General features: G+C 46.8%; 1 protein-coding gene across 1 annotated transcript; it reads right to left on the minus strand.

Moving 5' to 3' along the window:
• LOC136579805 (ankyrin repeat and SOCS box protein 12-like) lies at nt 1–8,538 on the minus strand. The gene is made up of 3 exons (XM_066579861.1): nt 8,483–8,538; nt 801–1,607; nt 1–188 (listed from the first exon to the last, which is right to left on the minus strand). Exons 2-3 carry the CDS (start codon nt 1,558–1,560, stop codon nt 52–54), a joined length of 897 nt encoding a protein of 298 aa, XP_066435958.1. The 5' UTR covers nt 1,561–1,607; nt 8,483–8,538; the 3' UTR covers nt 1–51.
• Between the last annotated feature and the right edge of the window lie 8,208 nt (nt 8,539–16,746).

Raw genomic sequence — 16,746 nt, forward strand, 5'->3', positions numbered from 1 at the left:
GATCATTTAAAAATGTTTATTGCCCTGTATTCCTTCTCACTTCTATCGGCGTCAGTCACTTTGATACTGCAAGTATTTCAATATCCTTTGTGGAACCTCCAGCTGATCAATAAGACGTAATCTTCCCGCTTGGATTAGCCTTCTCCTTATGGTTAGACGGCACTCAGACATTAGCGATCTGGGACATTCTGCAAAGCAATATGCATCTATTAGTGAATGCTTGATACATTTAAGTATAATGATATGTTTAATTATTGAATATCATTTTGGCATCTGGCCTCTATAATCATGACATCCTGAAATGTAAAACCCTCTGTATCAGCCAGTCTCCGTTTACTGTATGGGATCGTGGCGCTTAAAATACAAGAAGGTGCCTAAGGGAGAATGTCAGTGGTGTGGAGTCTTCCTAGAGGTGTCACCGATTGGAGGAGAGTAGCTGACCGACACGTTTCCTCCAAAAGTGCCGCCTGAATGTCCATTTAAATGACTGATTGATTGGCTTATAGCGCCTCCTAAGGCTACATTCTCATGGGCAAGTGCAATATTGGGCCGATAAACACAGCCCAATATTGCGCTTGACAACTTGCGATTTTTCTAGGTGACGAAAAAAAGACCTAATAGTAAATCTATCAGACCAATGTTGCCACTGCCTTAACTTCACCATCTTCTTGTGACTTTTCCAAAATTGGCAAGAAAAGTAAAAAGTCACAAATTTCACCGCAAACCCGTGCTCCAAAATTTGTAACTTTTCTAAGCCAGAAAAATGCCATGAATTGTTTCATAAATTGCCCGTAATTTACCTTTTTCGCTCGCTAGAAGCTCCAGAGAGTAGCGATGTGCCAACGACTGGTATTTATGCATGTTGGGCACATGCAAGTGTGCGCCAAAGTCAATGAGAAGATTTACAAACTCTGGATCACAGCCATGCTTCAGACATATCTCTAGTACGGATACAGGATGCTTCACTCTTCTTAAAGTGTCCTCATCTGTACAATTGTAATTGGGTTCGGCTCCATAAAGAAGAAGAGTTCGGAAGCAGTCCAAGTGGCCATACACAGCAGCGAGGTATAAGGGTCCGCTATAACCTGCGCTAGATAGAGTTCTCCTTGATGCCTTCTTTGGCCTAATATTAGCATCTGCGCCATAATCTAGAAGCTCCGTCAAAATCTTGAGTTGGCCGTCCCGGGATGCAGTCAACACAGGGGAGCAATTATTATACACGCTGCCACAAGGGTTGGCTCCTGCTTTTAATAATTCTCTAACGCAGTCAAGGTGACCGGCACTCACGGCTGCGAAGAGTGGAGTTTGAGCTTTTGCATCTAAGGAGTCAACTTTTGCGCCGTTGGCTAGAAGTATCTTCAAACACTCCAGAGAGCCTTGAGAAGCTGCCAGGCGAAGAGTGGTAACTGGAACACCCCAGCCACTTCTACTCTCGATATATGCCTTATATTTCTCCTGGTGCAGTAACTCGGATAGGTGTCGTGGCTTCCCCATCCGCACCGCACGGTGGAGCTCGCAGCTCTCGGCACAGTCATCCTCATCTCCTCGGTATTTTAGCATAAAGAATCTGTAGGACTCGGTGATATTCAAGAAAACTTTTGAGGCTTCTGAAAGGTAAAATATTTGACCAGGTCACATCATTTACATAAAGAGTGCCACAAAATATAGAAGGGAAACCTCTTAAAAAGTGTTTGCACCAGAATACGAACGTAAAAAAGTTGTAAATTTTTTTAGCACGTTTTACAGAAACTTGTGGAAGTTAGGCTTGTTCAGACCGGCGTATACCGGCCGGCTTTTCACGCCTGGCCGATATACGCTGTTCCTCTCTGAAAGGGGAGTAGACGGTCCGGGAGCTAGTGCACTGAGCTCCTGCCCCCTCACTGCCACTGTTTGCAATGGGAGGGGGCAGAACTTAGCTCCGCCTCTGCCCCCCCCATTGCAAACAGTGGCGGGGAGAGGGCCGGTAGTTCAGTGCACTAGCTACCGCCAGGCCTGCCTCCTCCCCTTGCAGAGAGGAACAGCGTATATCAACCACGTGTGAAAACCTGGCCTATATACACCTGTCTGAATAAGCCCTCATACTGTGGATCTATGCCAGTTTTTACCCGGTGTGGATTTGAGGAGGCAAACTGGTGGCCTGTTATGTAACAAATGAATTCAGAAGCTTCCATCTCTTAATGCGTTGGTCCCTGCAGGCGCTCGGGTCAGGTCCCGCGGCGAGAATCCTCACCGCCGGATCCGACCCGCCCATCTGCAGGCGGCCAAAGTGTGTGAAAGAAAACGAAAAGGTGATGAAAAGACAAAATAACTATAATGTGAATGTTGGTTTGGTGTTCAGAAGCCTATAACCGAAATAAAACCCTCTTAGCGGCTTAGAGGGATCTACTAGGTTTTTCTGGATTCACAAATGTTGAATCCCTACGAGCAATGAAACAACAGATCGCTGGTAACCCAACTGGTCAATTGTTAATATTGGAATGCTTCAAAAATGACTGATATTGGGGCAATTCGACATCAACTGTATCAACGTACCCCTCCCTATGTGTTACAGATGGAAGCTGCTGAAATAAATGTGATATAATATGGCAGGTGTAAAGAGCAGTATTGGGCCGGTTTCATGCGGCCGAGAAACTCAAGCGAGCTTTGTGCGTTGCGAGATGCACGAATATGAAATCCATTCTTCTGAGTAGAGTCATATACCTGAGCGATATCGCTGCATGTCCTATCTTTTTGTGTTTCTCGGAATGTATCGCCCATTGTTCTTAATAGGACAGTAAAATGCATTGCATGACGTGAGCTGCTCGCGAGTACGATGCGAAGTTTCCCATAGAAAACAATAGGGAACACTTGCGCCTAAAGCCACGCTGGAGGATCACCACCGTACTAAAGTAATGGCAGGCGTTTTTGACAAAAAAAAACCGCACGCTGGAGGGGTGTGCGTAGGTAACCTTATATAAACAAGGGTGCATTCATACAGGCGGTTATGACTGGCATCACACTGTACATAGACCCTCCGCCCGTGTGCTATGCGATGTGCGAGAGACCATACATATACATACTTTATTCCTGGGAGAGACACAAATTAGATCATTGCTGCGGGAGAAAAATCATCCATGTAACTTGACCCGTTGAAGAGAATGGATTCTATTTTCGTGCATCTCACAACACATAAAACTCACGCGATTATCGCTTATGTGAATGCACCCTAACTGAGATAGTCTATACCTGGGGTGTCAAACTCATTTTTACCAAGGCCCACATCCGCTTAATGGCTGCCTTCAAAGGGCCGATAGTAGTTGGAAGACTATATAGTAATAGAGACCCCTATAGTGGCTCCAGTAGTAAGAGTAACCCCAGTAATAATAGAGGCCCCAGTAGTAATAGTGCCCCTCATAGTGGCCCCAGTAGTAATAGTGTTCCTTTTACTGGCCCCAGTAATAATGAGTGACCCCCTATAGTAGTCCCAGTAGTAATAGTGACCCCCCTATGGTAGTCCCAGTAGTAATGAGTGACCCCCTATAGTAGTCCCAGTAGAAATAGTGACCCCCCTATAGCAGTACAAGTAGTAATGAGTGAAACCCATATAATAGTCCCAGTAGTAATAGTGACCCCCTATGGTAGTCCCAGTAGTAATGAGTGACCCCCTATAGTAGTCCTAGTAGAAATAGTGACCCCCCTATAGCAGTACAAGTAGTAATGAGTGAACCCCATATAATATTCCCAGTAGTAATGAGTGACCCCCCTCCTATAGTAGTCCCAGTAGTAATGAGTGACCCCTATAGTAGTCCCAGTAGTAATAGTGACCCCTATAGCAGTCCCAGTAGTAATAGTGACCTCCTATTGGCCTCTGTCCAGGCAGCATCTCTACAGTCACTCTAGTCTCTGAGTCTGCAGCCCCGGACGGTGGCATGCACTGCTGAGCCTGTGACCGCTGACCTCTCCCGTTTGTGTTCCATACAGGACGGCATACGCAGACACCGAGTGAGAGGTCAGAAGTCACAGACTGCACTACTGCAGCCGGACCGGAGCTGCCGGCTGGGTGAGTGGAATGCTCGGATTCTGCCCGTGGGCCTTGTGTTTGACATGTGTGATCTATACAGTGACACCGGAACAACATAAGGCACTATTGTAAAGTATTGATTACCAAGAAATGGACCACAACCATGTCTGCTGCCCGGTAACCTGCCGATCAGTAGATGTAAAGATGTTGCAGATGGCCGGAATTCTCTATACACCTTCAATGGGAGACCTCGCACTGCTGCCACCGACCCCACATCACTCATGTGTATGACCTCATTCAATAGAATGGGGTTCACATTTGTGCAAGTTTTGTGCATTTCTCAACACACAAATCTTGCACGATTTAGACGCCCGTGTGAAGGCAGCCTTATTCTGATGTGCGTTTTTTAAGTGCTTTAAAAAAAAGTAGCATGCCCTATTTTGGCCCATATCACGGACCACAATGGCTCATTGAGGCCTTAGACACATGAACGTGTGATAATCACGCTGCATAATGGGATAAAATAAAACTTCTGATATCAATGGATTTAGGTGGTTTTGTTTCCACTCTCAGGATTCTCGTCCGTTAACCCTTTCCAATCCAATTTGTATCCTGGTTTTCCGAGGGGGCTTACTCTTTTTCTGCTGTTATACAACGGCGCTATCTGCTGGCTAAAGCCAGTACTGCATGAGGTGACACGTTGGATAGGCTCCGACGGCAGAGAGGCTGGCAATATACAGTAAGAGAACCCTGACGGATGTCTTTCAACATCGGAGCTGTACAGCCTTAAATCATAATGTCTTCAGATGTCAGACAGTGGATTGGAAAGAGTTAATAGTGAGGGCAAGAAAAGATAGGACTTGCCCTTTAAACTATGTGCGGGAAAGATCGGGCAGGACCTATATTCCCACAGTTTTTTTCAAACTCCTGCGCTATGGAGCGAAGTTTGAATAATTAGCGAGGACAAAAAACCTTGTTGAGGAGCAACTACGCTCCGTAGCGCCGAGCACTATTGCGCATATTGCATCTGAAGCTGCCCTAAATTCTATGGGATTACGTAAAAATGCAACAAATCCATAGTTGCAGGTGTAATCACTGCATTTTTAGGCATGTTGGCAGAGACCAATGGTTACAAAATTAGTGACATCTATTGAGCCTTGCAATTTTTCATGAACATGAAAAAAATGTAGTGAATACTCACACAAAACAAAACGCAAGCGCACCAAATGTGCATGTATGCATGCAGTAAAAACGCTGCATATTTCACGCACCACAATTGCATACGCCTCTGTGAATAAGCACCAAAGGTGAATAAGAGAACCAGAAAAGCATCCCCAGTATGGAAACTGCACCCCTCAGGGCATTTAACATGGGGTGTAGCGAACAGTGAGATTCCACCAGAAATTAATTTGCAGAAGATGGTGCAAGGTGAAGATGGCAGATTTTCCACAGATACATAATATCAGTGCCCAACTTGTAGTGCCCAGCTTGTGCCACTAGAGACAAATGCATCATAGCGAAAAGTGTCGCAGCATGAAGACTGTGGCGCAGCATTATGCAATCTTCAGGGTATGTTCCGACAAACAAGTGATGCAGGTTCACGCCAAATTCTATGATCTGCCAGCCTGATAAAGGGGCAGAAGCGTTCTGCGTCACACCCGTGCAAACTACTTTGTGTCTAAAGCGATGATGCCTTTAACATCTTATTTACGCCGTCCTTTTTTTTCCATTTTTGTTTTTTCCCCTCCCCTTTTAAAAAAAATCATAACTCTTTTGTCTATCCATCGATATAGATGTCTAAAGGGCCTGTTTTTGGAGGGACAAGTTGTATTTTTTATTGGTGCTATTTAATGTACTGAAAAACTTCTAAGTAGAGTGAAATGGAAAAAAAAAAAAATCGGCCATCTTTGGGTGCGTTTTGTTTCTACATTGTACACACTGCAACAAAAATGACCCAATAACTTTATTCTACGGGTCGGTACGATTACTACCATACCAAACTGAGGGCACATTCAGACGAACGTATATTGGCTGGGTTTTCATGCCCAGCCGATATACGGCGTCCCTCTCTGCAGGGGGAGGAGGCTGGAAGAGCCGTGAGCAGTGCTCTGAGCTCCCACCCCCTCTCCGCCCCTCTGCACTATTCGCAATGAGAGGAGGCGGGGCCAAGTTCCGGTAATTAGCTCCGCCACCATCCAGCCCCTCCTCATTGAAGGGGGGTGGAGAGGGGGCAGGAGCTCAGAGCACTGCTCCCGGCTCTTCCAGCTTCCTCCCCCTGCAGAGAGAGACACCGTATATCGGCCGGCGTGAATACCCAGCCGATACACGGTCGTCTGAATGCGCCTTAATAAAAAAATTTTTCCGTCAACATAGTTGTGCCAGGGCTCATTTTTTATGGGACGTCTTGAAGCTTCTATTGGTACCATGTTGGAGTACATATGACTTTATGATCGCTTTTCATTACTTTTTTCCAAGCGCACCGAAAAATCGTAGTTCTTGGCTTTGGACAAGGGGCGGCGAGAGGGCAGGCGCTTAGCTCCACCCCCATCACGCCCCTTGTCCGTAGCATCAATGGGAGGAGGCGGGGCGGACCGGTGCTTAGCTCAGCTCCCTCCCATTGCACAGAACGAGCGAGGAGGAATAGAGGTGAGCCTGCACGGGGGAGGAGAACAGAGTGAGGAAGTTTAGCAGCCATGCCGCTAATCTCCATCCCACCTACGGCTGCTGCCATTGGCTCCCATAGGAGCCCATGCAGCAGCTGACGTATTCTGGCCCAAAACATAGTTCCAGGACTATATTTTGGGCCCGACAAAAAAACGCCCGGCGCTATATTGGCTTAGCAGGATGTTTTTACGTCTCAGAAATACACCCATGTGATCTGATGCATTGAAATCCAATGCATCAGATCACAGAGTATATCAGCCGGCCGTGAAAACGGACGACTGATATGCGCTCATGTGAAAGAAGCCCTCATCTGAGCAGTTCCCACATTCCCTCCCACTCACTGGTTCACTGCCTCACTGTCTCTCTCCTTCCCTCCGAGCGGTTTGCAATGGGAGTGGGTGGAATGGGGTGGGGGGGCGGAGCTAAGATCCCACCCCGCCCCCTGTCCATAGCCAGCAATTGGAGTGGGCGGGTCAGAGCAGACCTTATCTCCGCCCCCTTTCCCTCTCATTGCAAACACCAGACTGGACGAGAGGGGAGAGACGCAGAGAGTCGGTGAGTGGGAGGGAAGGTGGGACTGCTTAGATTGAAGCGTATATCGGCCAGCCATGAAAACCCAACTGATAAATAAGTTTAAGGCTGCATTCACACGAACGTATATCGGCTCGGTTTTCACGCCGAGCCGATATACATCGTCCTCATCTGCAGAGGGGGGAGGATGGAAGAGCCAGGAGCAGGAACTGAGCTCCCGCCCCCCTCTGCCTCCTCTCCGCCCCTTTGCACTATTTGCAATGAAAGGAGGCGGGACTGTGGCGGGGATAATTCTCGGAACTTAGCTCCGCCCCCACCCCGCCTCTCCCCATTGCAAATAGTGCAGAGGGGCGGAGAGGGTGTGGAGAGGAGGCAGAGAGGGGGCGGGAGCTCAGTTCCTGCTCCTGGCTCTTCCATCCCCCCCCCCCTGCAGATGAGGACGACGTATATCGGCTCGGCGTGAAAACCGAGCCAATATACGTTCGTGTGAATGCAGTCCACAAGTGTAAATAAGCCTTTAAAATGGCGAAATTGCGTTTTTTATTTTCTATTTCATTCAAATTTTTCAAGGCTTTTTAGTACATTACACGGTACTTTAAGAATAAAAGTTAGTGTCGGGCCTCTTTCACACAGACAGCAATATCGTCACTACAAAATCGTGGCGATATCACTGATTTGCTTCCGCGATTTTCTAGCATCAGCGATGCTTTTTTTCCAGGATAAGCTCATCGCTGTCGCCTGTGATAAAATTGCGCAATCTTTCATTGTGAAAGTCAATTGGATTTTTTAATGTTAAAGTCGCATCCCACGAAAATCGAAGTTCATGCGATAAACAAGGAGGCTCCATAGGGAAACATGGGAGAGCAAAAAAAAAAATTAAAAGAAATCGCACATCGTAGAAAAATAGAGCATGTTGCCATTTTTTTCCCTCGCAACATCGCATCAGTGAGAACATCACTCATGTGAAGGAACCCATTGGAAAGCACGCGTTTTGTAGCGTTGTCACATTACCGGAAAGCCGCGCAATTTTGTAGCCCGCGTGAAAGCGGCCTTACACTTATCTCCCCTTGATGTGAGCACTAGAAGCCGCCACCGCTGAATGCATCGAGTGACGTGCTAAGTAGTCCAACTGTTCTCATTTATAATGGGCGGACTACTTAGCACGCCGATTCAGCGACGGCTTCCAATGGAGGAGGTAAGTATAACACTTCTATCCCCGGACTATAAGATAAGCTCATACGGCTACAAGTAGGTGACAGAGCCTTTCCCGAAGGATGCCCTCCTTACCAGCAGTTCTTCACCCTTCCATCCCCGGAGTCCTGTGGACTCCAGCTCTTCCTGCCACAGCTGTGACTGACAGCCGCAGGAAGCAATGAGCCGACAGAGGAGGCGCTCAGCCGGTCTACAGCAGACGGCAAGAAGGAAGCGCCCATGCAGCATATTGCAATTTACAGCTGCCATGCCATTCCAGCTTTCAGAAGTAGATGGCGCTGTTTACAACACTTTTCACCTGCAGCCGGTATCAGCACAGTTCAGTGGTTAAGCTGTACATACTTTTGTGTCCTGACTCCTTGTCAACAGTGAAAATCTTTCCGACTTGAAAATAGGTATTTCTTAATCATTTCATCTTGGAAGAAATGAAAATGACATTCCGATCGTGTGGAGTAGGCTGTGCTTTCCATAGAAAGAACCTCAAAGCGTATTTTTAGTATTTGATTTGAGATTAGTATATCTTAAAAACTAGAGCTAATAAAAATCGAATGCCATATTCATGTTTCTCGACCAAAAATTAGGGTAGTTTAACTATTTTGAGAAAGGAAGAAATCAAAAAGTTCAAAAAATCATTCAAACAAGCAAAAATGAATGATAATCATTCAGCGTAAACGCAGCCAACAATCGAATGACAAATCATTTGCTTTTCATTCCCCGTTCATGTTATTCAGGCATAAAAACCATCAATCGTACGTTCACTAATTGTCCGGTTTGAATACCGATTGTTAAGTCGTTCTCACTTATACAGTGAATGTGAGCGACTGAAAGACTTCTCGTTTGAACGAGCCAATGATGTATCTGCCGGTATGGACAGGCTGTATGAGCGAGCGATGACATAATCCGCTTGGTCAAACGAGAAATCGGCAGGTCTAAACGGACTCTGAAGATTTAAACAGATGGAGTGATTTAGCCTATTATACGGCTGTGAACGGGACGAAACAAAACTTTTCATCTCAATGGCTTTGTTTCCATTCTCGGGATTCTCAGGCGTTAATAGTGCGGGCGAGAAAAGATAGGACTGCCCTATTTTCACACTTTTCTTTACAAACTTGCGTGCGCTAGCTTGGAGTTTGAATAGTCCAAAAAGAAAAACCCTGATTCATGCGCTAATACACTCCATAACAGGGAGCCTATTAGCACATACACCCATTTGCTTCGTATTACACTCTGCAAAACAAAGACCTAATTCGTGTATTTACGCATGTAAAATATATATGCGCAATATGCAGAAAATAGAACCCTTTGATTTCAATGGGCTCATTCACTAGAGATGAGCAAGCACCAAAATGCTCGGGTGCTCGTTACTCGAATCAAACTTTTCGTAATGCTCGAGAGCTCGTTTCGAGTAATGAACTCCATTGAAGTCAATGGGAGGCTTGAGCATTTTTCAAGGTGACCCATGCTCCTCATAGGGGAGGTTGTGTGAATCACCTGAAAACATCGGAAAGTGATAGAAATACCACAGAAACGCATGGGGAACCGCAGGGGCAGCATGCATGGGTGCATCTGAGGCTCCTAAGTCGCACTATTAAGCCAAATTGGGGGCAAGAGTTTGGTGGTCACCCCTCTGACAATTTAGTTGGGCCAGACCATAAGCAGCAAGGCACATGCGCTGGCACATCTTAGCTAAGCATCACACTAGGTGCAAACGGAGGACAATCACCGCCTGCGGGTGACACCGCTGCCTCTTCTCCTGGGTTACATGCTGGCATTGCTGTCCAATCCCCCGCACGAGCCTGCGTCCACAGCATACTGAACATTTTTCCCAGCGAAGCGTCCAGCTGTCCCTATCCCAGACAGGGTAAGGCACACCCCTTCACCTACTTCGCCGATGGTAGCTCCGTGACACCGTAGGCCAATCCTTCCAGCTCCTGACGTCCCACGGACTAATGCCGCCCCCTTGCGGAGCGGCCCGTGAAAGAGTTGCGGCCCTCTCCCAGGGGTTCAGGTCAACCCACCTTTGTCTGGCAGTACTGGCGGAGAGCTGGCGGTCTGTGACCTATTTTCTCAAAGCTCCGAAAAGGAGTGGGGACGCGCACACTGGAATCAACGCACTGCAGCCACCCCTCTGCCGCCTCCCTTTGGGACAGAGCCACGAAGTCCCTGAGTCCCCAGTCTGCCTGTCCGGCCATGGCAGCTGGCGGGCGGCTGTCTGACCTGGGCACCCCCTCCAAGCGGCCGGGCATACAACGACGCCTCTGCCGGTTGAGGAAGCAGACAAAGAGAAAAAAAAAATTAAAAAATCTCTTCCCGAGGGGCTTGTTAACCAGACAGCCTAAACCATGAAGAAATTGGAGTGGCAAAACCAGGCACTGTTTCACCTCACTCAGGACCTCGGCCTCTGCCCACACCCTCATTTGGGCGCCCACATCTACGTCCTTCTCCTCAACCCTTCGCCCTAGTCTTCATCATGTTGTATAATGCACTGCGTCAAAATGCAACGCAAACTGCAAGATATTTTGCATACGCTTTAAGCCAAAAATAGACAGTGTAAAATGTGTACAGTCTTGGGTGTCCTCTCTATCTGCACTATATAACACTTGGGCCTATTATGCAAATGCTTTCAGCCAGAAACAAATAAAAAAATTAAAAATGAGAGGCGTTTTGTTAGTTCCTATATAGTCTATGTACACCAGTAGCAGTATACTGTATAGAACCGGTAACAGTATGGAGTATACAGCCGGGATGCTTGTAAATGGTTTGTGTGTACTACTGGTCCCAGGCAGCCAAACTGCTGATGCACTCAATGAGAGGAGTTATAGTCCTAGAAAGGACTGTTGGGTTCTTGAAACAAGGATCCCTGCCTAAACGCAACCTCTAACTCTCTCTATCACTCTCTCTGATTAGTAGCAGCTCTATCCCTGAACTAATCCAGCCTGCGTGTGAGGCGAGCATCAGGTGACCTGAGTTTATATGCTCGTAGTTCACCTGTTCCGGCCAGCCAGTCACTGCTATCAGGGTTGGCACATCATAGCAGGAGGTGCCAAAGCCTTCCCCGCTTGTTTATTGGCTAAAAAAAGGCACTAAACGTGGGGAGGAGAGGGTGAAATTTTCTCGAGCACCGTGTGGTGCTCGGCTCGAGTAGCGAGTACATCGAGCAGGCTAATGCTCGGATGAGCATGCTCGCTCATTTCTAGTGTTTGCCCTACTTGCTGCTGCTTTGGGTCCACCTAAAAAATAAAGCCTTTTTGTAAATTTTTTCCCTGAGCTGCTTTAGGTTCCCGATCTGTCTCTTTCAATGTTTTACCCTTTGTAGGATATTCCCATATGAGACTTTTGTTGCATATTGCACAGATGTGCGCAAATCCGATAGACGCAGGTCCTGGTTGAGACTTATGGGAACAGTCAGGCAGGCTTCACCATTTTATTTTTCATAAAAATCAATGGATTTGCCATGAAGGTCCTAAATAAGTATACCACTTTAATAAATCTTGTAACATGACTAGTGCTGCTATAAAAAGACTAGGGTGTTAGTGAGTCTAAAATAATACACTTGTTCATGTTCCCTAGCTAGGAGTCTTGGTGCGCCCCTTTATTTAGGTGGTGATTGCTGAGAAGCATTGTAGCTTTGTGTGATCTTATTGTCATCAGTCCACAATAAATGCAGGATTAGATAGGAAGGTAAAGGCAGTATTATAGGATGAGCACAGTAAGGCTGCCTGTCCACGGGAGTATTTTCATTGCGTTCCCCGCAGCGATAATCCGGCCGCGGGGAATGCAGTAAAAGCTTTCCATAGCGTTGCATGCTGTGAATTGCCGCGATTCTCCGCGATCAGCCTATCTGCCCGTGGACAGGCAGCCTAAGTTAGGGATTCTTCAGTAACAAAATTTCAGTATTCCCTCCTTTCACAGTGGTTACTATGAGCAGTCACTGGAGGTCCTCTCATCTCTCTGGCTACCCGGAGGTCTATAAAATGTATTATGGACACATGGAAATCTGTTGAGACAGAAGCAGTCATTTATTCAGTTGATGTGTAGTGAACCGTGGGTTAATACAGCAGGCTAACGGGCTGAAATTCTTATGTCACGGAGCAGAGTAGCTTCATTAAGCTGATGTTCCCGGGCGCCACACCATGCCTTTTGTCAAGGGAGTTGTTCCAGTTATACGGAGTGCAGGATTGACTACTGACAGTGAAATTTTGTGAAACAACTTTGAACTTTACTGTAACTGGTTATGCATATTCAAATTACAACAAGCGAATGCAGCATCACATGAAGTATTACAACATGGCAGTAGATGAATGATCATTTGGTTATCATGCCTTTAGAGGTGATTGCTTTAGCAGAGCTATTGGAGATATAGCCTATAATGCTTTTGGAAAGATGTCTCGTGGAGGGTGACAGGACTAGCTTCGCTAACAGATATTGATTCATGCACAGTCCAATTTTGATTAACCTCTGCTGTGGGGCTCCATTCAAATTGCATTACAATATTCACTTGGTACTCACAATTCCATTCCGCGGTACCTGAAAGGACGCATGCGGGGACAATTCATCAGCATGGTAGCTGACTAGCACTGTTTCCTCTGGAGGTTAGAAAACAGCATATGCAGAGAGGTCATTGTTCAACTTATCTTTTCTGTCTTTAACTTCCGCTCCGTCCCTCTTCCTCAGAGTTTATGACACAGTAATTCCCTTCCCAGTGTGGACTGGCCCAAACAAAAGAAAATCAGCATTGCCCACATGACAGGGTTGATACCTCACCTACAGGGAGTACAGAGACCCCAGATGCCCATTTTGCCGAGCCAGACAGCCTCCACATTCAAGCAGAGATAGACATGGAGACAGCTGTGTAATCCTGTGGATATGGCATAAATGTGTACTAAAATACTAAATTGAGAGAACCTTTAGGAATGCCCAGTGCCTAAATGTGCCTAAGATTAAAGCTTCACATTAAAATCCTAGAACGTTTACATTGCGCCAGCTTTTCTGGGCTTAACAGCAGATTGTGGTGCTGTAAGGCCTCCCTCACACAGGGCGTTTTATACAGCGTTTAGCGCTGCCTTTTCAGCTCAGCGCTAAACGCTGTACAACACTCCCATTCATTTCAATGGGGCTGCTCACACAGGGCTGAAAACGCAGCGCCTTGCAACGCTGCGCTTTGACAGCGATGCAAGTTCTATTTTGGGGCATTTTCAGCCCTGCGTCGCCCATTGAAATGAATGGGCAGCGATTTTAGCACTGCTAAAAACGCGGCAACACTTGGTGCCGCGTTTTTGGCAGCGTTAACCGCTCGTCGATTTTTGGGGTGAGGGCTTGCAATAGAAGCCCTACCCCGAAAATCTGCCCCAGCTAGCTAGAGGGGAAAAAAAAGTAATACTCACCTTAGCCGCTGCGGTCCGGGTCATGGCCGCTGGTCTCTGCCGCTGATCCGGGCTTCCCCTGCATTCACAAGTCTATTGCCCTAGGCCAGGTTTGAGAACCCCGCCTCCGGCAATAGAGTGCTGTGATTGGTTATCGGCACGGTCGATGCCCAATCACAGCCCTTCATTCACTGTCTCAGCCAATCAGCGCCGGCAAGCGCTGATTGGCTGAGACAGTCAATGAAGGGCTGTGATTGGGCATCGAGCAAGCACCGACAACCAATCACAGCACTCTATTGCCGGAGGCGGGGATCTCAAACCTGGCCTCTGGCAATAGACTACGTGCTGAGGAAGCCCGGAACAGCGGCAGAGACCAGCGGCTAGGTGAATATTACTTTTTTTTTCTTCTTTTCAGCATTTTTGGCTGCGTTTTCAGCCGAGCTGAAAACGCAGCCAAAACGCTGACAAAAAGTATGCCAGCGCTGCTGAAACGGGGCGGAGTCTGCAGTAACGCAGCGTTGAAAAATGCTGCGTTTCTGCAAACGCCCTGTGTGAGGGAGGCCTAAGTATTTCACCAGCTGATCAGGGATGTCTATCTGGTCAATGAGACGAAGCTTCCCCACTTGTTTCAGCCGCCTTCTTATAGCAATACGACACTGAGACTTCAGGGATTTCGGATGAGCTGTACAGAAGATAAGACCAGAGTACAGGATGAGATTGTAGTCTGACACTACTGTACACTACAGCGATCTATACAGGAAGAAATTACCGTAGATACTCAAGTAGAAGCCGACCCGAATATAAGCCAAGGCACCTAATTTTACAACTAAAAACTGGGAAAACGTATTGACTCGAGTAAAAGCCTATGGTGGAAAATGCAGCAGCGTTTCAATATTCCCCGCGGGAAGTCGCCTCATCATTGAACACTGTGACAGCACTGTCACAGTTTTCAGTGACAAGGGGATTTCCCGCGAGAAGTAAAGAATTCCCTGCCACAGCTGTGACAGCCGTGGCAGAGGATCGTGATGTTCTGCAATTGCTTTCAGAGGGGTCGCCGCTGCTGCCAGCGGCCCCATTGACAGCAATGGGCTGCCGGCACCCCCTGCAGTGATTTTTGGGGAAGGGCTTTAAATATAAGCCCTTCCCTTATAATCATCCCTAGCTGTAGTAAAACATAAAGAAAACTATACTTGCCTCTCCTCCGCTGTCGGGGCTCAGGTGCGTCTAGCCGCTTGGGTCCCGTCACTGTAATGAAGTTCTTTCAGCAGGCGGGAATTTAAAATCATTAATTAAATGACAGCTGAGCGCTGCCTGTGATTGGTGACAGCGCTCAGTCAATCACCGGCAGTGCTTGACCATCCAATGAATTCTATGTATTATGGAATTATTTGCATACACTTTCACGCTGACAGGGGAATTGTAACGCAAACTGCAGCCAGAAAAAAATTGTATGGAAGGCTGCAAACAGTCCTAGCTGCGTAATAGTGAGGCACTACAACTCCCAGCAGCCAGGCAGTAAAATGCACACGGTCAGAGGTAGCCCTAAGGAGGACCGTTGGGGTTCTTGTAGACAGGATTCTACACTACCACTGTCGCTATCTCAGCAGCACTTTCCCTATACTCTGTATTACAGACTGCAGACTGAGAACGCTATAGCTGTAATGGCCTGCACAGCCCGAGATGTCTGAGTGTATGTCTGAGGCGAGCCGCGGGCGGGACCGCTTTAAGTACTTGGCGGTCACTTGATCTCGCCAGCCACTCACTGCAGGGGGGTGGGATAGGACTGGCACGTCACAGGAGGAAGTGGTAATGCCTTCCCTGCATGTCTATTGGCTAGAAAATGGCGCTTAACATGCAGGGAAGAAAATGCAATTGACTCGAGTACCACGCAGTGCTCGTCTCGAGTAACGAGCATCTCGAGTACCCTAATGCTCGAATGAGTGTGCTCACTCATCTCTAAAGCTGTGCTTTAATTTGGTTGCTATTTCTTATACTGCTAAGTTAACATGAAAGCTGCGCTGTGCTTCGCTGTTACTATCTAAACTGCTGAGGTAGCTTGAAAGCTGCGCTGTGATTGGTTGTTATATCTTATACTACTGAGGTTACATGAAAGTTGTGCTGTGATTGGTTGTTATATATTATACTGCTGAGAGAACATAAATGTTGTGCTGTGATTGGTTGCTCTTTCTTATACTGCTGAGGTAACATGAAAGCTGCCCTGTGATTTGTTGCTATTCCTTATACTGCTAAGGGAACATGAAAGCTGCGCTGTGATTGGTTGCTATCTCTTATACTGCTGAGGTAAAATGAAAGCTGTGCTGTGATTGGTTGCTACTCCTTATACTGCTGAGTTAACATGAAAGCTGCGATGTGATTGGTTGTTTATACTGCTGAGAGAACATAAATGCTGCGCTGTGATTGGTTGCTCTTTCTTATACTGCTGAGGTAACATGAAAGCTGCTCTATGATTGGTTGCTCTTTCTTATACTGCTGAGGTAACATGAAAGCTGCGCTATGATTGGTTGTTATAAATTATACTGCTGAGAGAACATAAATGCTGTGCTGTGATTGGTTGCTCTTTCTTATACTGCTGAGGTAACATGAAAGCTGCGCTGTGATTTGTTGCTATTTCTTATTCCACTAAGGTAACATGAAAGCTACGCTGTGATTGGTTGCTATTCCTTATACTGCTGATGGAACATAAAAGCTGCACTGTGATTGGTTGCTACTCCTTATACTGCTGAGTTAACATGAAAGCTGCAATGTGATTGGTTGTTATATATTATACTGCTGAGAGAACATAAATGCTGTGCTGTGATTGGTTGCTCTTTCTTATACTGCTGAGGTAACATCAAAGCTGCACTGTGATTATTCGCTATTCCTTATACTGCTGATGGAACATCAAAGCTGCGCTGTGATTGGTTGCTATCTCTTATACTGCTAAGGTAAAATGAAAGCTGTGCTGTGATTGGTTGC

This window comes from Eleutherodactylus coqui, chromosome 10 (genome assembly GCF_035609145.1).
Source record: "Eleutherodactylus coqui strain aEleCoq1 chromosome 10, aEleCoq1.hap1, whole genome shotgun sequence".
Taxonomy (NCBI): Eukaryota; Metazoa; Chordata; class Amphibia; order Anura; family Eleutherodactylidae; genus Eleutherodactylus; species Eleutherodactylus coqui.

Coding starts and splice junctions, on each gene's coding strand:
- LOC136579805 (XM_066579861.1), bottom strand. CDS start 1,560: ATGCTAAAATACCGAGGAGATGAGGATGACTGTGCCGAGAGCTGCGAG. Junction 189..800: donor GCTTCTAGCGAGCGAAAAAG/GTAAATTACGGG, acceptor ATTGCTTTGCAG/AATGTCCCAGATCGCTAATG.